General features: G+C 41.5%; 1 protein-coding gene across 1 annotated transcript in view; it reads left to right on the top strand.

The window, feature by feature from the left end:
• The window catches only part of kcnk6 (potassium channel, subfamily K, member 6), a 66,883-nt gene that overhangs the window by 33,436 nt on the left and 16,822 nt on the right, over positions 1 to 16,625 (top strand). The window contains exon 2 of the mRNA XM_034168669.1: positions 8,337 to 8,729. Within this exon, the coding sequence (XP_034024560.1) occupies positions 8,337 to 8,729 (393 nt within the window). The remainder of the gene's footprint in view (positions 1 to 8,336; positions 8,730 to 16,625) is intronic.

Below are 16,625 nucleotides of genomic sequence, written 5' to 3'. Positions count from 1 at the left end.
AAGCGAATCGGTCGTGATGCGCGAAGCCTCCGCGCGCAGCTTTCTATGACAAAATCTCTTGTTAAAAGTGAAATCTGCTGGAAAATGGCTGATGTCCAGCTCTTGTGATAACCAGAGAGAGCACACGACGGTCTCGTATCCACAGAGCCATCCGTTTAGAAATGGTCCAGTGGCTTGTGCCGCGTCATCGCAGCTCGGCGCGCGGCGCACCGAGTGTCCTTTAAAGGGGTCCTTAAAGCTGTAGTAACAGTCCTTATTCTCTGTGAAGCCAGTAAAATTTTCACCGAAATCCAGATAAATTTTTCGAATGGTTTCCAGGTGCCAGTCTCTAACAGCTTCTGAAAAAATTCTGATGGGGAAAAAAAAGTCCTTCTCATTCCGCCATTTCCAGACAATGAAAATCCGACGAGGGGGCGGGACCACTCCTTCCCAAGGCGTGCTCACAGGCGAATGACATAATGGACAGGCGTGGAAAAACTTGCGCATGCGCACGAGGGTTCAAGCATGTCTGACGTAAAAACATATGAATGAAATCCATATAGTTTTTGAAAAAAAATAAAAAGGGCCGTTACTTTGACAGACCTCGTAGGTTCATATCAGAACCCAATACCAATCTGGGCTCAGATCAGTCCCATCCCTAACTCAAACAACTCGAACACTGGGTTTTCATGTCTGTGGATCAAAGCTGTTCACACTCGAATGTCCGCTGCTGGAACTTTTTCCATACTTGATGGCTCAGTCACACTTTTGTAAACTGCTCCCTGGTTTGTACAAACAGAGGTGCAGTTCTCTGAGATCACAGCAGAGGACACGAAATGGCTCCACAGAAACAAACTAGGCTGATTGCCCCCCAGCTGTAAACAAATGCACAACAATCAACGTTCATATCGGCCGTCGGCAGCTACACAGAAACAAATGAGGCGCATCGTGCTCCTGCAAAGCGCGCCCCCCCCCCCCCCCCCCCCCCCCCACTGCAAACAAATACGCAGTGATCACTTCCTCAAAACCATTGAACTGATAGGGCCACCAGGCTCTTCAGAGTTCATGCACAGAATGCTGCACCTCTTTCCTCTGGTGCACGCAGCGCTGGAACACCCCAGTCACAGACTGGTGTGCCCTGGCGGAGGAAGCTGAGAAATTCTTCCTGGACGGCCAGCGCTGCGGCAGCACTTGCCACATCATGCAGCAGCAGAAGCCCCACACCGCACACACCAGGTCCACCGCAGAGGAGCTGCATCTCTACACAAAAACTGTGTGAAAACATTCAGCTGGTTGAACAAAGTCAAACTAAATGCTAACATTACAAAAACTAAGCAAACGATAAACTGTCAACCCCCTGGCTCACTGCTTGCCTTTCTTCACCACCTCTGCCAGTTTCTGGAGCACTTGATCATGTTGCCATCTGAACAGTCCCTGGTTTAGTGAGGTCCTGTATCCTGCCAGAATATGATGTGGGGAGCCATTAATGGTTCTGCAGAGGTCACAGGTCTGTTCTATCCACAGCCACCGTTGGAGGGTTTGGGACAGGGTAGGATATCGTTGGTTGCCCTGATGAGGAAACTGAGTTGGTTCTGTGGCAGTTTCCACGTTTCTGCCCAACTCCCAACCCCCTCCTGTGCTGTCAAACGACCCTGTTGCCACTGCCTTGACCCTGTGTTCTTCTGCCATCCTTGAGTTCAGAAACAATGAGATCCTTTCTCTTCTTCTTGCGGACTCTGGAAAGCAAGATGGGTCCCTGTCTGGCCTCTGCCCACCACTTCCTGGTGCTACAACCTACTCAGATCTGCAGTGAGCAGAAGATTTGCCCAGTTTACAGACTGTGCTGCATTTGAGCAGGGTTTGGCCTGGTATGAAGGTTGACATGTTTCCTCACTCAAACAACTCCTCAGCATTGAAAGTTTTCTTCAAGGCATGGAACTGTTCTTGCAGTACTGTCACTGGGTGCTATTAGTGGCCAAACATGTGAAGGAGTGACAGTTTTGCAGTTTATCTCACTGAATTGACCACTTGCAGCTGAAAGGATGTCATTTGCATAGTGTTCAGCTCTTATTGTCCATGTGAATAGACTCTGAACATTCCCCCAACTGTACCCAGTAAGATGAAGATAAAATAACACACATACAGCACTCAAACATGCAGAAGGATGCCCCTGCAGGATCTGGTGTCCTCTCTTCAATATCCTGTTATGATTCCTTTGTCCTCTGGTTTGCGATCCATGTGCAGCACACATCTACATGCTGGACCAGCCTCTGTGATGTAGTGACATCCAGCAGCGCTTCAGGGGTGTGTTCTCTAATTTATTCAGCAGTAACTTTGTAACAGCCTGTTCCCTTGTTTCACATGGGGTCTCCACAGCAGATCCAAGGTGGCTCTGCACTTTTTAAAATTTATATTCCTTGTGTTGAGGGAACCAGAAAAAAGGCTGCTTACACCGACTAAGCAGTTTGCTTTCCAGTATGGCATTTTTCATCCAGTGTGTAAGTCACTGTTTGACCAGAGTGACTGATCTTGCATAGCTTCAGTATCTTGGTATTGCTGCAGAAGTAGTCAGTGCAAGTTGACACTTTTTTTTAACCCCTTAATGCATTACTGCCACCAACTGGACAGGAGTGTAAAAGCAGACTTGCAAAACAAAAAGTAAAAACCCCACATTGAAAATGTTACAACTAATGGAGTAAAAACTCTGATGCACAAAAATGGTAGATTTCTAAAATTGTTCCTCAAACCCTTATGGCAAAGATGTAATATAGGCTTGATTGTTACATTTATTTAAAATGGTGTTTGTTTACACCATTTTAAATAAATGTAACAAACATACACTGCCTTTGCATATAGGTGACTTCTCATCTATTTTGGCTCCACCTAGCTGGCGGGATGGCAACCTCCATCGTAGCTAATGTAACTCTGTAAAAGGTGTGATGTGCTCCCAGCAATGATTGGCAGCATTGAAAACCTCCCTCTGCTGGACAGACTACATCAGGGGTGGCCAAGTTTGGTCCTTTAGAGCCACATTCCTGACACTTAGTTGTCTCCCTGCTCCAACACACCTGAATCCAATGAAAGACTCGTTAGCAGATTTTAATGAGCCTTTCATTGGATTCAGGTGTGTTGGAGCAGGGAGACAACTAAGAGCGTCAGGAATGTGGCTCTCGAGGACCGAACTTGGCCACCCCTGGATTACATAATGACAGTTTCAAACAGCTAGTATGTTTCTGCATTATTTGTTGGAATAGGTTTTCATAATTGACAAGGGCAATTCCAGTGTTACTCGCGTTACATTTAAAACAGATGCTTGAATAAAGGTGTCTCTCTCTCTTGATTGGGCTGAACATTTGTATTTTTTTTTTTCATGGTGAAAACTAAACACCAGTCTTTACATCCACATAGCACAACATGAGAAAGAGCTTTCTTCATTATCCTTGCTGGGCACATTTTGTCACCGTTACTCACGTTATGCAAAAATCACATGGCTTTTTTTAACTTAAGTTTGCTTTCACCTTCTTGTTAAACTACAGAGGACAGAGCAAAATGATCTGTTACAGTTTAAAACTTTATTAATAACCTCTTCAAAAGAACAAACAAATTGAAACAGACTAACATTTGTCTTTAGACATTAAAAGAATAAAAATCGTGTTACTCGCGTTGCATTACATGTTCACCAAGAACACTGCAGTGCATTAAAACCTTAAGTTTTTGAAGTGAAGACTGCCAAGTAAGCAATTAGTAACTCTGAAAACTTTTGACTAGCCCTCCCCCCAACACCACCCCACAGTCATTGATCAATCTAGTCCATCAACCATGGAAATACGTCAATAGTCCTGTACAAGAAAGTTCAGTGGCGTATCTTTCTGAGTTCCTGATACTCCTTCGTATCTCTTTCACAACGTCTTCATCAATTGAAAAGGGATTTTGGGATTTTCCCCTACTCCCTTATTTAGCAGGAGTAGGGGAAAAACTACAGAGGATCTTCACACACCACAAAATCCCAGTTTACTTTAAACCTGTTAACACCTTGAGACAGAAATTAGTTCACCCTATGGACAGGATCCCTAGTTACAAACAGAGCAATGTAGTGTATCAGATGTCATGAAAACTGTAACGAACACTACATAGGTGAGACTAAGCAGCTGTTACACAAAAGGCTATACCAGCACCGCAGAGAGTGCACCAGTGGACCTCAATCTGCAGTTCATCTCCACCTTAAAGACACTAACCACGCGTTTGAGGACAAGGAAGTTAAAATCTTAGCCAGAGAGAAGAAATGGTTTGAGAGAGGGGTGAAGGAGGCATTGTATGTGAAACAGTTGAAACCCAGCCTTAACCGGGGGGGGGGGGGGTCTGAGACACGCTTTGTCCCCTGTTTACAATGGGGTACTCAGGTCAAAGCAGTTTCAGTCTTTTGTTCATGGTAATGAGTCATTCATGTCATCTGGAGAGCCGTCAGATGAGTCGTCAGGAGAGGTGTCAGTCCCATCGTTAGGAGGGACAGCTGCCCTGTCATTAGGAGGGTACTAACTAGAGCACAATAGGTGCTAATTAAAGCAATTGTTTATTCACTAGCAGTGGTGGGCACAGTTCTGATAATCCTATCTATAACATAATTATCGGAAGATAATGTTTTCATTATCAGACTAATTATCTTCCGATGAATTTTTGTCCGATAACTTTTAAACCGATAAACAAAATAAACAAAGCTGAACAGCGACAAGCATTTTTAAAATTAGTTCAGCACCCACCTTTTAAGTTTTGTACCAGATGCACAGTTATAACCTTTGCAAACAGAACTGCTTGTATAAAAGCATCTCAATCCTCTGCAGACAAAGGAAAAACAGCCCCAAAAAGAGAAAAAAACCCCATTTCCTTTAACACCATACTGATATGCTGGCAATATGACCCAAGTCATCCAGAGGCATACATCTTTAACTTATGGTTCAAATTTTAACCAAACTAATTTTGGACAAGTTATTTAAAATTACTGTCATGCCTGAAGTTGTATAAAGTAAAAATATCAGATATGTTTTAGTTTCAAGTAATGTTAATTTTTAAGGTTTTGTGAGCAGATGCTCTGCCCCGCAGTGCAGTGCATTATGGGTAGGATGATGTAATCTCAGTACGTCACGACAGGACAAATGAATTTCAGACACTCTGTTCAGGCTCCAAGGACAACAGCATTAAACTCTAGTGCCTAAAACTCTCTTGTATATATTCTCTGCGTTTATAGACGTGTTTTTTTTTTTTTTGTTTTTTTTATTGCGTTTGTTAAATTCCACGCATTGTAAATGTGAACAGACGGGGATTATCTAGAATTTGTTTTGAAAGCCTCTACTGCCATCTAGCATTTACTGGCCAGTAGTGTTCATGGCAGTGTCTGGGGACCAGTAGATGGCAGTGTTCTATTTATTTTGACCCCGGTTATGTCAGATATAAGACTTGTTCTTCTCTCTGCTCCTTTTCATTCTGGTGATTGTGATGCTTTATTTCTCTTTTCTTTTAAATGAATGAAATAAATATTAAAGAAAGAAAGATGATTGTCAAATCAAATATTTGCTTTGTACAGTGCGAACGGTTGGATGCTGCTTGCTGCTTTCAGCAGCAGGATAACCTCACAACGGCCGACCACAATATATCACAGGTTTGATTCTCATTCAACCATACGATCAGCGATCAGGAGGTGGTCACCAGATGTTGACTGCAGCTTGATACTCCATGAACACTACACGATGCAGGACGCACGATTAACCTGAAACTTGGTCCAAAAAATTCCTGCATGAAAAATCATCTCACAGTGTAAAGTATGTTTTACAACATCAGATGAATGTTGTAAAGAGAGAATGCAAAAAATGCAAAAAAAACATGCAAAAAATTTGCGATGACTCTTCCAGAGCTCCGTAAAAATGCTTGTTTTTACAAATAAAAAAATGGAATATTTTACAAAAGCACAAACACCAACAGACATCACATTAACGTGTTGGTTTACATAATGAATGACTGAACCAATCGGTGTTTAGCAGGCACCTTTACCCAGAATCCTTTGCGACCTCTTTGTTACAAAACCCCAGAATTAGTGCATTATTCAACATTAAAAGATATGTTATATTTTAACTTTGTACAAATGACAGAATTGACATTAATGGAGTTATTTTATCGGTATTAATGTTATTTATAAATCAAAACCATAAGTCAATATGACTTTATTTTTCAAGACCTCCGCATGACCGGACCTTTATAATTGACACAAGGCTGGCTTTACGCCTGCTCTGAGTGCCTCTGTGCTGGGAGGTTGTAATAAACATGAGCTTCCAGCAGGGGCCAAATGTTGAAAGAAAGTGTGGTCTCATTGTTTTGGATCTCAGGGTGCCTCTGTCTGTGCTCGGAGCGCTGTAGAGCTTCCAGCAGGGGCAAACTGTTGAAAGAAAAAAGTATGGTCTTATTGTTTGGGTCTGTTATTTTTAATATTATTAGAAGCTATTAAATTTGTTTTGCTAGTAGTTGTAAATGTGCCAGAGATAATATTAGAATTTATGTTATTGGTTATCTGTAACTTCCGATACATTTTTGGGTGGTTTATTGTTTTATCTTTATCGAAGATAACTTTTCAGGTATCTGATTATCTGTTATCGAAGTTAATTTTTTGGTTATCTGTGCCCACCACTGGTCACTAGCCAATAGCAGTCTGCCTCTCAGTAGGAGGGGTCTGGTTAGGTTTAAAACTCCAGCTTTTGTGGCTTCTGTTTGTTCTTCTCTACAAGGGTCAAGACAGAAGTCAGACTACCAGAGCAAGAATTTTAGCTGAGGAAGCTTCTGCGATTAGAAGCGCAACATCCTTGCATCAAAAAACCCAGTCCAGTCGAAGATTCAAGCTTATCTACTATGTTTGTTTGTTGCTGGATTGAAATTTATGACATGACACAGATTCAATTTCTCCCACCATACAGGAAATGACATGTATCACCTATTGCATTGTGGGAAAACAACCTGCCACCTATGTCTCAAAGTTAAAACAATAGCTATTTGGCTGCCACCTGTATGTTAAACAATAACTAGTTGGCTGACTTAGTAACTTACTGGTTCAGTGATGAAGTGAGTGTTACTCACGTTACACTACACGTTACTCACGTTACAGATTTTGAAACACTTCTGCCCAAAGGCTATGAGGGATTTTTCTGATTTTGTTTCATGAATATAGTAATTCAGGGTGGAAGAGATGAATGCAGGAATCTGGCTGTCATATCTACCAGCATTGTCAAACTAGAGAAGTTCATTTTTTGTTACTCACGTTACCTAGAAGGACTACCTCATTTCCGTCGCCCAGGCTAAAAAACACAAGGCTTACTTTTGAAATTAATTTCTTGTTCTCAATACTCCAATAAGAATACTAACAGAAAATAGTTATAAATTCTGTATTAAGCTCAGGACTTGTGTAATACAAGGAGGAAGAAAAACTATTTTGGGCTTGAAACTTGCTGTTTTGTTGGGGCAAAAATGAGATGTGCAGCCAAAAACTTAAGGTCGGCTGAACTGGTAGAAATCCTCGTGTTTCTCATACTTGGGTACCCAAAGGACATAACAAAGTGGTATTTGATCTGATATTTACATTTTGAAATTTCACCTGCCATGTTACCTTTTTGCTGGAATTGCCCAAAACACTGATGGAAATGTTCGTGATACAGTCTGCTGACCCAATCAGAAAACATTATGGGTTGCGCATGGTATGACGTCATCACTTTATGCACAGCGGGCGGGTATGGACAGGTAGTGTAAATGTAAATCTATGCTACTGGCCCAGCAATGCCTCAGTAAGTGATGATAATGGATTATAATTTAACTCTCTTCATATAGCTTTCATTTCCATGTGTTCAGTCACACTCTGCAATGCAAATGACATTCAGGGAGTTGTCACATGCACAAAATCAAACATCCAGTGAAATAACAAATCTGTTTTCATATTAATTACTTCAGGTACAATTTCAAGCTTTGATCAGAAGCTAGACTGGATTTGACCCCCCCCCCCCCCCAAGTAAACAACCACATGCACTCATACCTGGGCTGGAATATGCTAAATTGGGGTCGTCAGTAATACTTTGTCCAGTTCATGCTGTCGTTGTTACTCTGGTTGTGTACTAGCTGTTGGGGTTTCTCAGAGGTCTTGCATTTTATTCTGAGGAATTAATAAATCTTAGAATGTCAAATTGGACTTTAAGTCTTGTAGGTGGTCTTGTGTAGACCACCTACCACATTGTAGGTGGTCTACACAAGAATGTGTGAATGTGCTACTTTATTTGCCCTGTCTGTGGTGTGTGTGCTCTTCCAACTTTCCTGTCCTCCTCTTTCTGCAGGTTATGGGTACGCAACTCCTCTGTCCGAAACAGGTAAAGCTTTTGCCATCGTCTACGCCTTGATAGGCGTCCCCTTCACCATGCTGGTGCTGACTGCCTGTGTCCAGCGGCTCATGAGCCCTCTGGTTGTTGCTCCGGTCAGAGTCCTGGAGCGTTTGGGGATGGAGTCTCGGCGAGCCACTGCTCTCCACTTTTTCTTGCTCCTGGTTTTGGTCGTGTTGTTCTTCTTCGTTGTACCGGCTGCAGTATTCAGTAAGGTGGAATTGCCGTGGTCATTCTTCGACGGGATCTACTTCTGTTTCATCTCGCTGTGTACCATTGGACTGGGGGACTTTGTGCCGGGTACACAGCCACGGCAAAAGTACAAGTCGCTGTACCAGGTCGCCATTATGGGTGAGTCCAAACACTGCAGCCGTTCACCCGGGGCTGGATCAACATTAAAGCCACTATCACTTTACTGACTGTTATTATTATTATTATTACATTGTTTGGACCACAGTGCACAACTGCAAAAATGTGTATCTAATTTGTGTCCATAATTTGTTCCTTTTCTCTCAAAAATTCTTGAAAGGGTAGTTGTAAAACAGCTAACTGATCATCTGCAGAGGAATGGTCTATTTGAAGAGTTTGTCAGGTTTTAGAATTCATCATAGTACAGAAACAGCATTAGTGAAGGTTACAAATGATCTTCTTATGGCCTCGGACAGTGGACTCATCTCTGTGCTTGTTCTGTTAGACCTCAGTGCTGCTTTTGATACTGTTGACCATAAAATTTTATTAGAGATTAGAGCATGCCATAGGTATTAAAGGCACTGCGCTGCGGTGGTTTGAATCATATTTGTCTAATAGATTACAATTTGTTCATGTAAATGGGGAATCTTCTTCACAGACTAAAGTTAATTATGGAGTTCCACAAGGTTCTGTGCTAGGACCAATTTTATTCACTTTATACATGCTTCCCTTAGGCAGTATTATTAGACGGTATTGCTTAAATTTTCATTGTTACGCAGATGATACCCAGCTTTATCTATCCATGAAGCCAGAGGACACACACCAATTAGCTAAACTGCAGGATTGTCTTACAGACATAAAGACATGGATGACCTCTAATTTCCTGCTTTTAAACTCAGATAAAACTGAAGTTATTGTACTTGGCCCCACAAATCTTAGAAACATGGTGTCTAACCAGATCCTTACTCTGGATGGCATTACAGATTCAGATCAGGGAGACAGACACCCTCTCTACTTTTAAGATTAGGCTTAAAACTTTCCTTTTTGCTAAAGCTTATAGTTAGGGCTGGATCAGGTGACCCTGAACCATCCCTTAGTTATGCTGCTATAGACGTAGACTGCTGGGGAGTTCCCATGATGCACTGTTTCTTTCTCTTTTTGCTCTGTATTCACCACTCTGCATTTAATCATTAGTGATCGATCTCTGCTCCCCTCCACAGCATGTCTTTTTCCTGGTTCTCTCCCTCAGCCCCAACCAGTCCCAGCAGAAGACTGCCCCTCCCTGAGCCTGGTTCTGCTGGAGGTTTCTTCCTGTTAAAAGGGAGTTTTTCCTTCCCACTGTAGCCAAGTGCTTGCTCACAGGGGGTCGTTTTGACTGTTGGGGTTTTACATAATTATTGTATGGCCTTGCCTTACAATATAAAGCGCCTTGGGGCAACTGTTTGTTGTGATTTGGCGCTATATAAAAAAAAATTGATTGATTGATAAGTAATGGACAGTGAGTGTATTCCTAACTGTGCCTCTGTGCACCCCCACAATAGATTCATGAGATAGTCAAGATGTGGTCCCCCTGAGGCCCAGCTGCCCCCCTGGTCTATTAGTAATCATTCATTGGAGAGCTACTGTACAACCTGTCCTAAAATTTATTTGTGCTTGATGTCAGTTAGCTGGGTGTTGAAGTAGTCTGTGATATTAGACACTTCTGATGTTTGAGAAAGTGTTCGTCAACAGGACAGTAACTGAGTGTCATTAAAAGGTAAGTTCAGCCCAGTTCCCATCAGATTAGTTTATGTAAAGAGGTAATGTAATATTTGTCTGAGTAGCACAGAACAAGACTTAAACTATAAATGAGATGGTATCAAGTCAAAAGATGTGGCTTCCCCAAAGAAGTTTTGGGTAATAGAATCACATTGTAGTCTAGATTTGAGCAGTTATGTGAATGATCTACAGACTTCTTACTTTTTTTTCTTCCCCCAAAACAGTAAAATGTTAGTTCTCAGTTCTACAAGACACAAATGAACCAGCATCCAACATAGACTGGTTTAGTCTAATCCCTGCCTTTACAGAAATGAAAGTGAGCAGTCTTTGCCACTTCTTCGATCCATAGGTCAAAAGACAATGATGGTGTTTAAAAAAAAAAAAAAAAACTGGCCAACTCCATAACCAACACTGGCAGGTGACCCATGTTCCAGGTGAAACAAGCTGATTTCCAGAAGCGGGGACTATTGTTCTGACTCGAAGGTTCCTGTTTGCACTTGCTGGTTGAGTTCCTGGTTTCTTCCTCTTTTAGAGCTCTGTCTTCCTCCAGTGTTTGATTTGGTGTTGACTCATTACAGGATGTCTCTGTACATTGCTGCATTCATCTTTCCCTCAATCCTGATTAGTCTCCCAGTTCCTGCCACTGAAAAACATCCCCACAGATTGATGCTGCCACCACCATGCTTCACTGTAGGGATGGTGCAAACATGACTCCTGGTATTTACACCAAAGAATTCAATATTTGTCTCTGAATACTTATGTATATGTGATTTCTTAGACTTTTTATTATTAAATGGAAACACAATTGTGTAAGTAAACATAATACTGTTTGAATATGTAAAAAAAAAAAAAAAAACTTCAGATCACTCAAAACTGGAAAATAGCGAAAAGCAGTATAAGTGCCCAAGATTATCCTTGTGATTTTTTTTTATTTTTTTTTTTTTTTAAATAAACTTGCAAAACTTTTTTTTCCAGTTATTATGGGGTGCTGTGTACGGAATTTTGCAGAAAAAATAATTCCCTCCATTTTGGAAACAGGCTGGAACATGGAAACATGGTGTATTTTTCTCACATAGAAGTACAACCCCTGGCAAAAATTATGGAATCACCGGCCTCGGAGGATGTTCTTTCAGTTGTTTAATTTTGTAGAAAAAAAGCAGATCACAGACATGACACAAAACTAAAGTCATTTCAAATGGCAACTTTCTGGCTTTAAGAAACACTATAAGAAATCAAGAAAAAAAGATTGTGGCAGTCAGTAACGGTTACTTTTTTAGATCAAGCAGAGGAAAAAATATGGAATCACTCAATTCTGAGGAAAAAATTATAGAATCACCCTGTAAATTTTCATCCCCAAAACTAACACCTGCATCATATCAGATCTGCTCGTTAGTCTGCATCTAAAAAGGAGTGAACACACCTTTGGAGAGCTGTTGCACCAAGTGGACTGACATGAATCATGGCTCCAACATGAGATGTCAATTGAAACAAAGGAGAGGATTATCAAACTCTTAAAAGAAAGTAAATCATCACGCAATGTTGCAAAAGATGTTGGTTGTTCACAGTCAGCTGTGTCTAAACTCTGGACCAAATACAAACATGGGAAGGTTGTTAAAGGCAAACATACTGGTAGACCAAGGAAGACAAAGCGTCAAGACAGAAAACTTAAAGCAATATGTCTCAAAAATCGAAAAATGTACAACAAAACAAATGAGGAACGAATGGGAGGAAACTGGAGTCAACATCTGTGACCGAACTGTAAGAAACCGCCTAAAGGAAATGGGATTTACATACAGAAAAGCTAAACGAAAGGCATCATTAACACCTAAACAGAAAAAAAACAAGGTTACAATGGGTTAAGGAAAAGCAATTGTGGACTGTGGATGACTGGATGAAAGTCATATTCAGTGATGAATCTCGAATCTGCATTGGGCAAGGTGATGATGCTGGAACTTTTGTTTGGTGCCTTTCCAATGAGATTTATAAAGATGACTGCCTGAAGAGAACATGTAAATTTCCACAGTTATTGATGATATGGGGCTGCATGTCAGGTAAAGGCACTGGGGAGATGGCTGTCATTACATCATCAATAAATGCACAAGTTTGTTGATATTTTGGACAATTGAAAGGATGTTTGGGGGTATCATTTTTCAAGATGATAATGCATCTTGCCATAGAGCAAAAACTGCAAAAACATTCCTTGCAAAAAGACACATAGGGTCAATGTCATGGCATAGGGTCAATGTCAATGAGCAGATCTGATTTGATGCAGGTGTTAATTTGGGGGATGAAAATTTACAGGGTGATTCCATAATTTTTTCCTCTGCTTGGTCTAAAAAAGTAACCGTTACTGACTGCCACAATCTTTTTTTCTTGATTTCTTAGTGTTAAAGCCAGAAAGTTGCCATTTGAAATGACTAGTTTTGTCATGTCTGTGATCTGCTTTTTTTTTTTCTACAAAATTAAACAACTGAATGAACATCCTCTGAGGCCGGTGATTCCATAATTTTTGCCAGGGGTTGTAGGACAGCATAATGAGGCACACCATCCACTACGACTCTGCTCTTTTGCTCCAATTGTGCTGCTTTATCCTGTCCTGAGTGAGTTGCTTCCTTAGTGAATTGGAAGGGTAGTGCATCAAGCTGCCAAAGTCTGACCTGTTGATGTAGTTCCTCTGAGGGGGAGAGGACGGCTAGATGAAGACCACTACTGTCACTGACTTGGTGTTGCAGAAAGTTGGCTGGTCCCTGCACAGCCCATCTCAGGGCTGGACACAGCTATGGGACCAGTATGCACTGGGTGGCTTGGTATTATCGGGTGAGGGTGGGTTGGCCCAGTGAGAAGCAGGGGCTTGACTTTAAGGCCCCTTCAAATAACACTGTGTTAGGCGAAAGAAGCAGAAACCGGTAGAAAATCTGCAAACAAAATGGGGAACTGCGAAACATTCCACCTAGTGTCAGGAGAGACTCACGATACAGCTGCGACTGTTCTGTGCACAAACACAGTGTGAGCTGCTGGCGCATATGACACCACATTGTGCCACTGCTGTGGAGTAAAGCTACACACCATTTAAAAAAGAAAAAAAACGTAATTTCTAATATTTAATCCCTCTTATCGAGCAGACAGTACAAGTATGATCCTTCTGTTCCTCTGTATATGACCCATGGTCATAGACATCAAGTCACAAAATGACATGAATGAAGCAGTGCATGCTTATGTCCACATCTGCTGGCCCGGCGTGTCCAGCCAGCCCCATGTGGGTCCAGCAAGTGACACGCTGAAGAAGAGACACTGCATCATGTGGACCATAGCTCACATGGGTGATGTGACCTTCAGATTGCCAGCTGAGTGTACACATGATCAGACTGTCCTTTGCACATGGGACAGTCTGCCAATGAGCACTGTGCGGCCGCTCCAGCCCATGGCAAAGGCAATATGTTTTTATGTAATTCCACTTGAGGACAGCATGCACGTCAGTGTAGAGTTGTAATGTCATGTCCTTCAAAACACTGTACGTGTTCTCCAGCTGAATTTGAATTAATCAGTTGATGCAGACTCAATCCATTTGTGGAAATTTTAATGAAATAGACTTGAGCCATATTTTGTTCCAGTATGAGTCAAATACCACTATTTGAAACCAGTGGTTTTCAAACTGTAAGGCACCTCCCCCCCTCAGGGTGCCACAGTTCTTCGCAGAGGGGGGATGGGTATCATGAACCGGTTCTTTTCGAGAATCATTAAGAAATTACTTGATCCACCGACATCAATAGCCTTTTTGCATAATGATTCCTTTCAGTCCTTCAAAGCGGCCGTTGTTTTGAGGGTGTCTTATTGGGAAAATGATCACTTGGGTCACAGTGGGTCTGTAATCAGTTGTGGGCACAGCTAACCAAAAAGTTAGCTTTGATAACAGCTCATCAGCTAACTGAAAAGTTATCTTTTATGAAGCTAAACCAATAAACCACCCAAAAATTTATCGGAAGCTACAGCTAACCGATAACCAGTACACTTGCAACTACTAACAAGCTGATTTTGAGTTTTAACACCACGATTGCTTCTTGTAGCATTAAAGGCAACCAGACCCAAAAAAATGACTTAGCACTTCTGTCTTTGTGTGCCCTGCCCACTGCTGGAAGCTCCTGTTCACTACATATTTTGCAGCAGTGAAGCAATTGAGAGGAGCTAAGCTCAATTCTATATACACACACGCAAAACAAGCCATTAGTCCTTAACAGAATACAGCAGTGCCGCAGTGAGTCAGAGGTCTTGTAAAATAAAGCAGTTTTGATTTAAAATCATCAAATTAATCTGGATAGAATAACTCCATTAATGTAAATTCTGTCATTTGTACAAAGTTAAAATATAACGCATATCTTTTAATTTTAAATAATGCACTGATTTTGAAGTTTTGTAACAGACAGATGCCAAAGGGGTTATGGATAAATGAGCCTCCGCTACCACTGATTGGTTGACCCATTCATTCTATGTAAAAACCAACACCTTAATGTGACATGTTGGTATTTACATATAAATATGCTTTTGTAAAATGTCTTTTTTATGTTAAAAAAAAAAAAGCCATTTGCAAAGCCAAAAAGTCAAGTTATGATTAGACAACATCTGATATAACTAGGGATGGGTATCGAGAACCGGTTCCTTTTGGGTATCGTTAAGAAATGGTTCAATCCACCGACATCAATGATCTTTTTACTTAACAATTCCCTTATCGGTCCTTCAGAGTGGCCGTTGTTTTTGGGGGTGTTTGTCAGGAAAATTATAACTTCTCTACATTAATTACAGACCCTGCAGTGGGTCTGAAATCAACTTTTCTGCAGCGCGGCTTTGCTTTGAACCTTGAACCAATGGAAGCAGTGATTCGCAGATCGAAGCAGTGCTTCGATCATTGCTTCGTTATTTTTTTTTTCGCTTTCCTGCGCTAAAACCCTAAAAAGCATATGGTTGAGTATTATTTACCTTTTTTAGGTTAAACCAACCTGTTATAGTTTTCTGAAACAGTTGAGAGATGTATTTTATAACTTAAATGGGACCGATGATAACACGTTAGCATGTCTATGGCATTTTCAATGTTAAGCTAGCATTAAGCAGTTGCAGCTGTCAAGCGTTTGTTGTAAAAGAGTCAAATGTATTACAAATTGTAATTTTAAAATTTGTTTATATATTAATAATAGCAAGCACAACAATAATAGTAATAACTTATCTAATGATTATATACAATTTTAGAGAGACAAAAGCAACCTGAATGAAAACACAACAGAAAATACAGTATAAAACCAACTAACAATGAACATACGAGGTCTATTAGAGAAGTATCCGACCTTATTTTTTCAAAAACCATATGGATTTGAATCACGTGTGGTTGCGTCAGACAAGCTTGAACCCTCGTGCACATGCGTGAGTTTTTCCACGCCTGTAGGTTGCGTCATTCGCCTGTGAGCAGGCTTTGAGTGAGTGGTCCACCCCCTTGTCGGATTTTCATTGTTAGGAAATGGCGGAATGAGTTGGGCTTTTTTTCCATCAGAATTTTTTCAGAAACTGTTAGAGACTGACAGCTGGAAACCATTAGAAAAATTTATCTGGCTTTCGGTGAAAATTTTACGGGCTTCAGAGAGTGAGTGTTACTGTCGCTTTAAGGACGGCCCCCAGCGGCTAGGGCGCGCACCGCGCTCCGAAGCCGCCATCGACAGGCTGAACGACCATTTCATTTCTAAACGGATGGCTGTCTGGATCCGTGACCATCGTGTGCCATTTCTCTGGTTATCACAAGAGCTGGATATCAACCATTTTCCGGCAGATTTCACTACTAACGAGATTTTGTCATGGAAAGCCGAGCGGAGGCTTCGTGTCACGATGGATTCGCTACTGGAGCGAGACAAAACCACCTCCGTTTTGGTCTCAGGACGGCTTTGAGATGGCTGTCTGAACGCCATCTCAAAGCCATGTCTCGCTCCAGTAGCGAATCCATCGTGACGCGCGAAGCCTCCGCTCGGCTTTCCATGACAAAATCTCTTGTTAAAAGTGAAATCTGCTGGAAAATGGTTGATGTCCAGCTCTTGTGATAACCAGAGAAATGGTCACGGATCCAGACAGCCATCGGTTTAAAGATGAAATGGTTGTTCAGCCTGTTGATGGCGGCTTCGGAGCACGGTGCGCCCCACAGCTGCCGGGGATCGTCCTTAAAGCGACAGTAACACTCCTTATTCTCTAACAAGCTCGTAACATTTTCACCGAAAGCCAGATAAATTTTTCTAATGGTTTCCAGCTGTCAGTCTCTAACAGTTTCTG

The sequence above is a fragment of the Thalassophryne amazonica genome, chromosome 4 (genome assembly GCF_902500255.1).
Source record: "Thalassophryne amazonica chromosome 4, fThaAma1.1, whole genome shotgun sequence".
NCBI lineage: Eukaryota > Metazoa > Chordata > Actinopteri > Batrachoidiformes > Batrachoididae > Thalassophryne > Thalassophryne amazonica.
The sequence above is the reverse complement of the archived record's forward strand: the minus strand, read 5'-3'. Positions and strand labels throughout refer to the sequence as shown.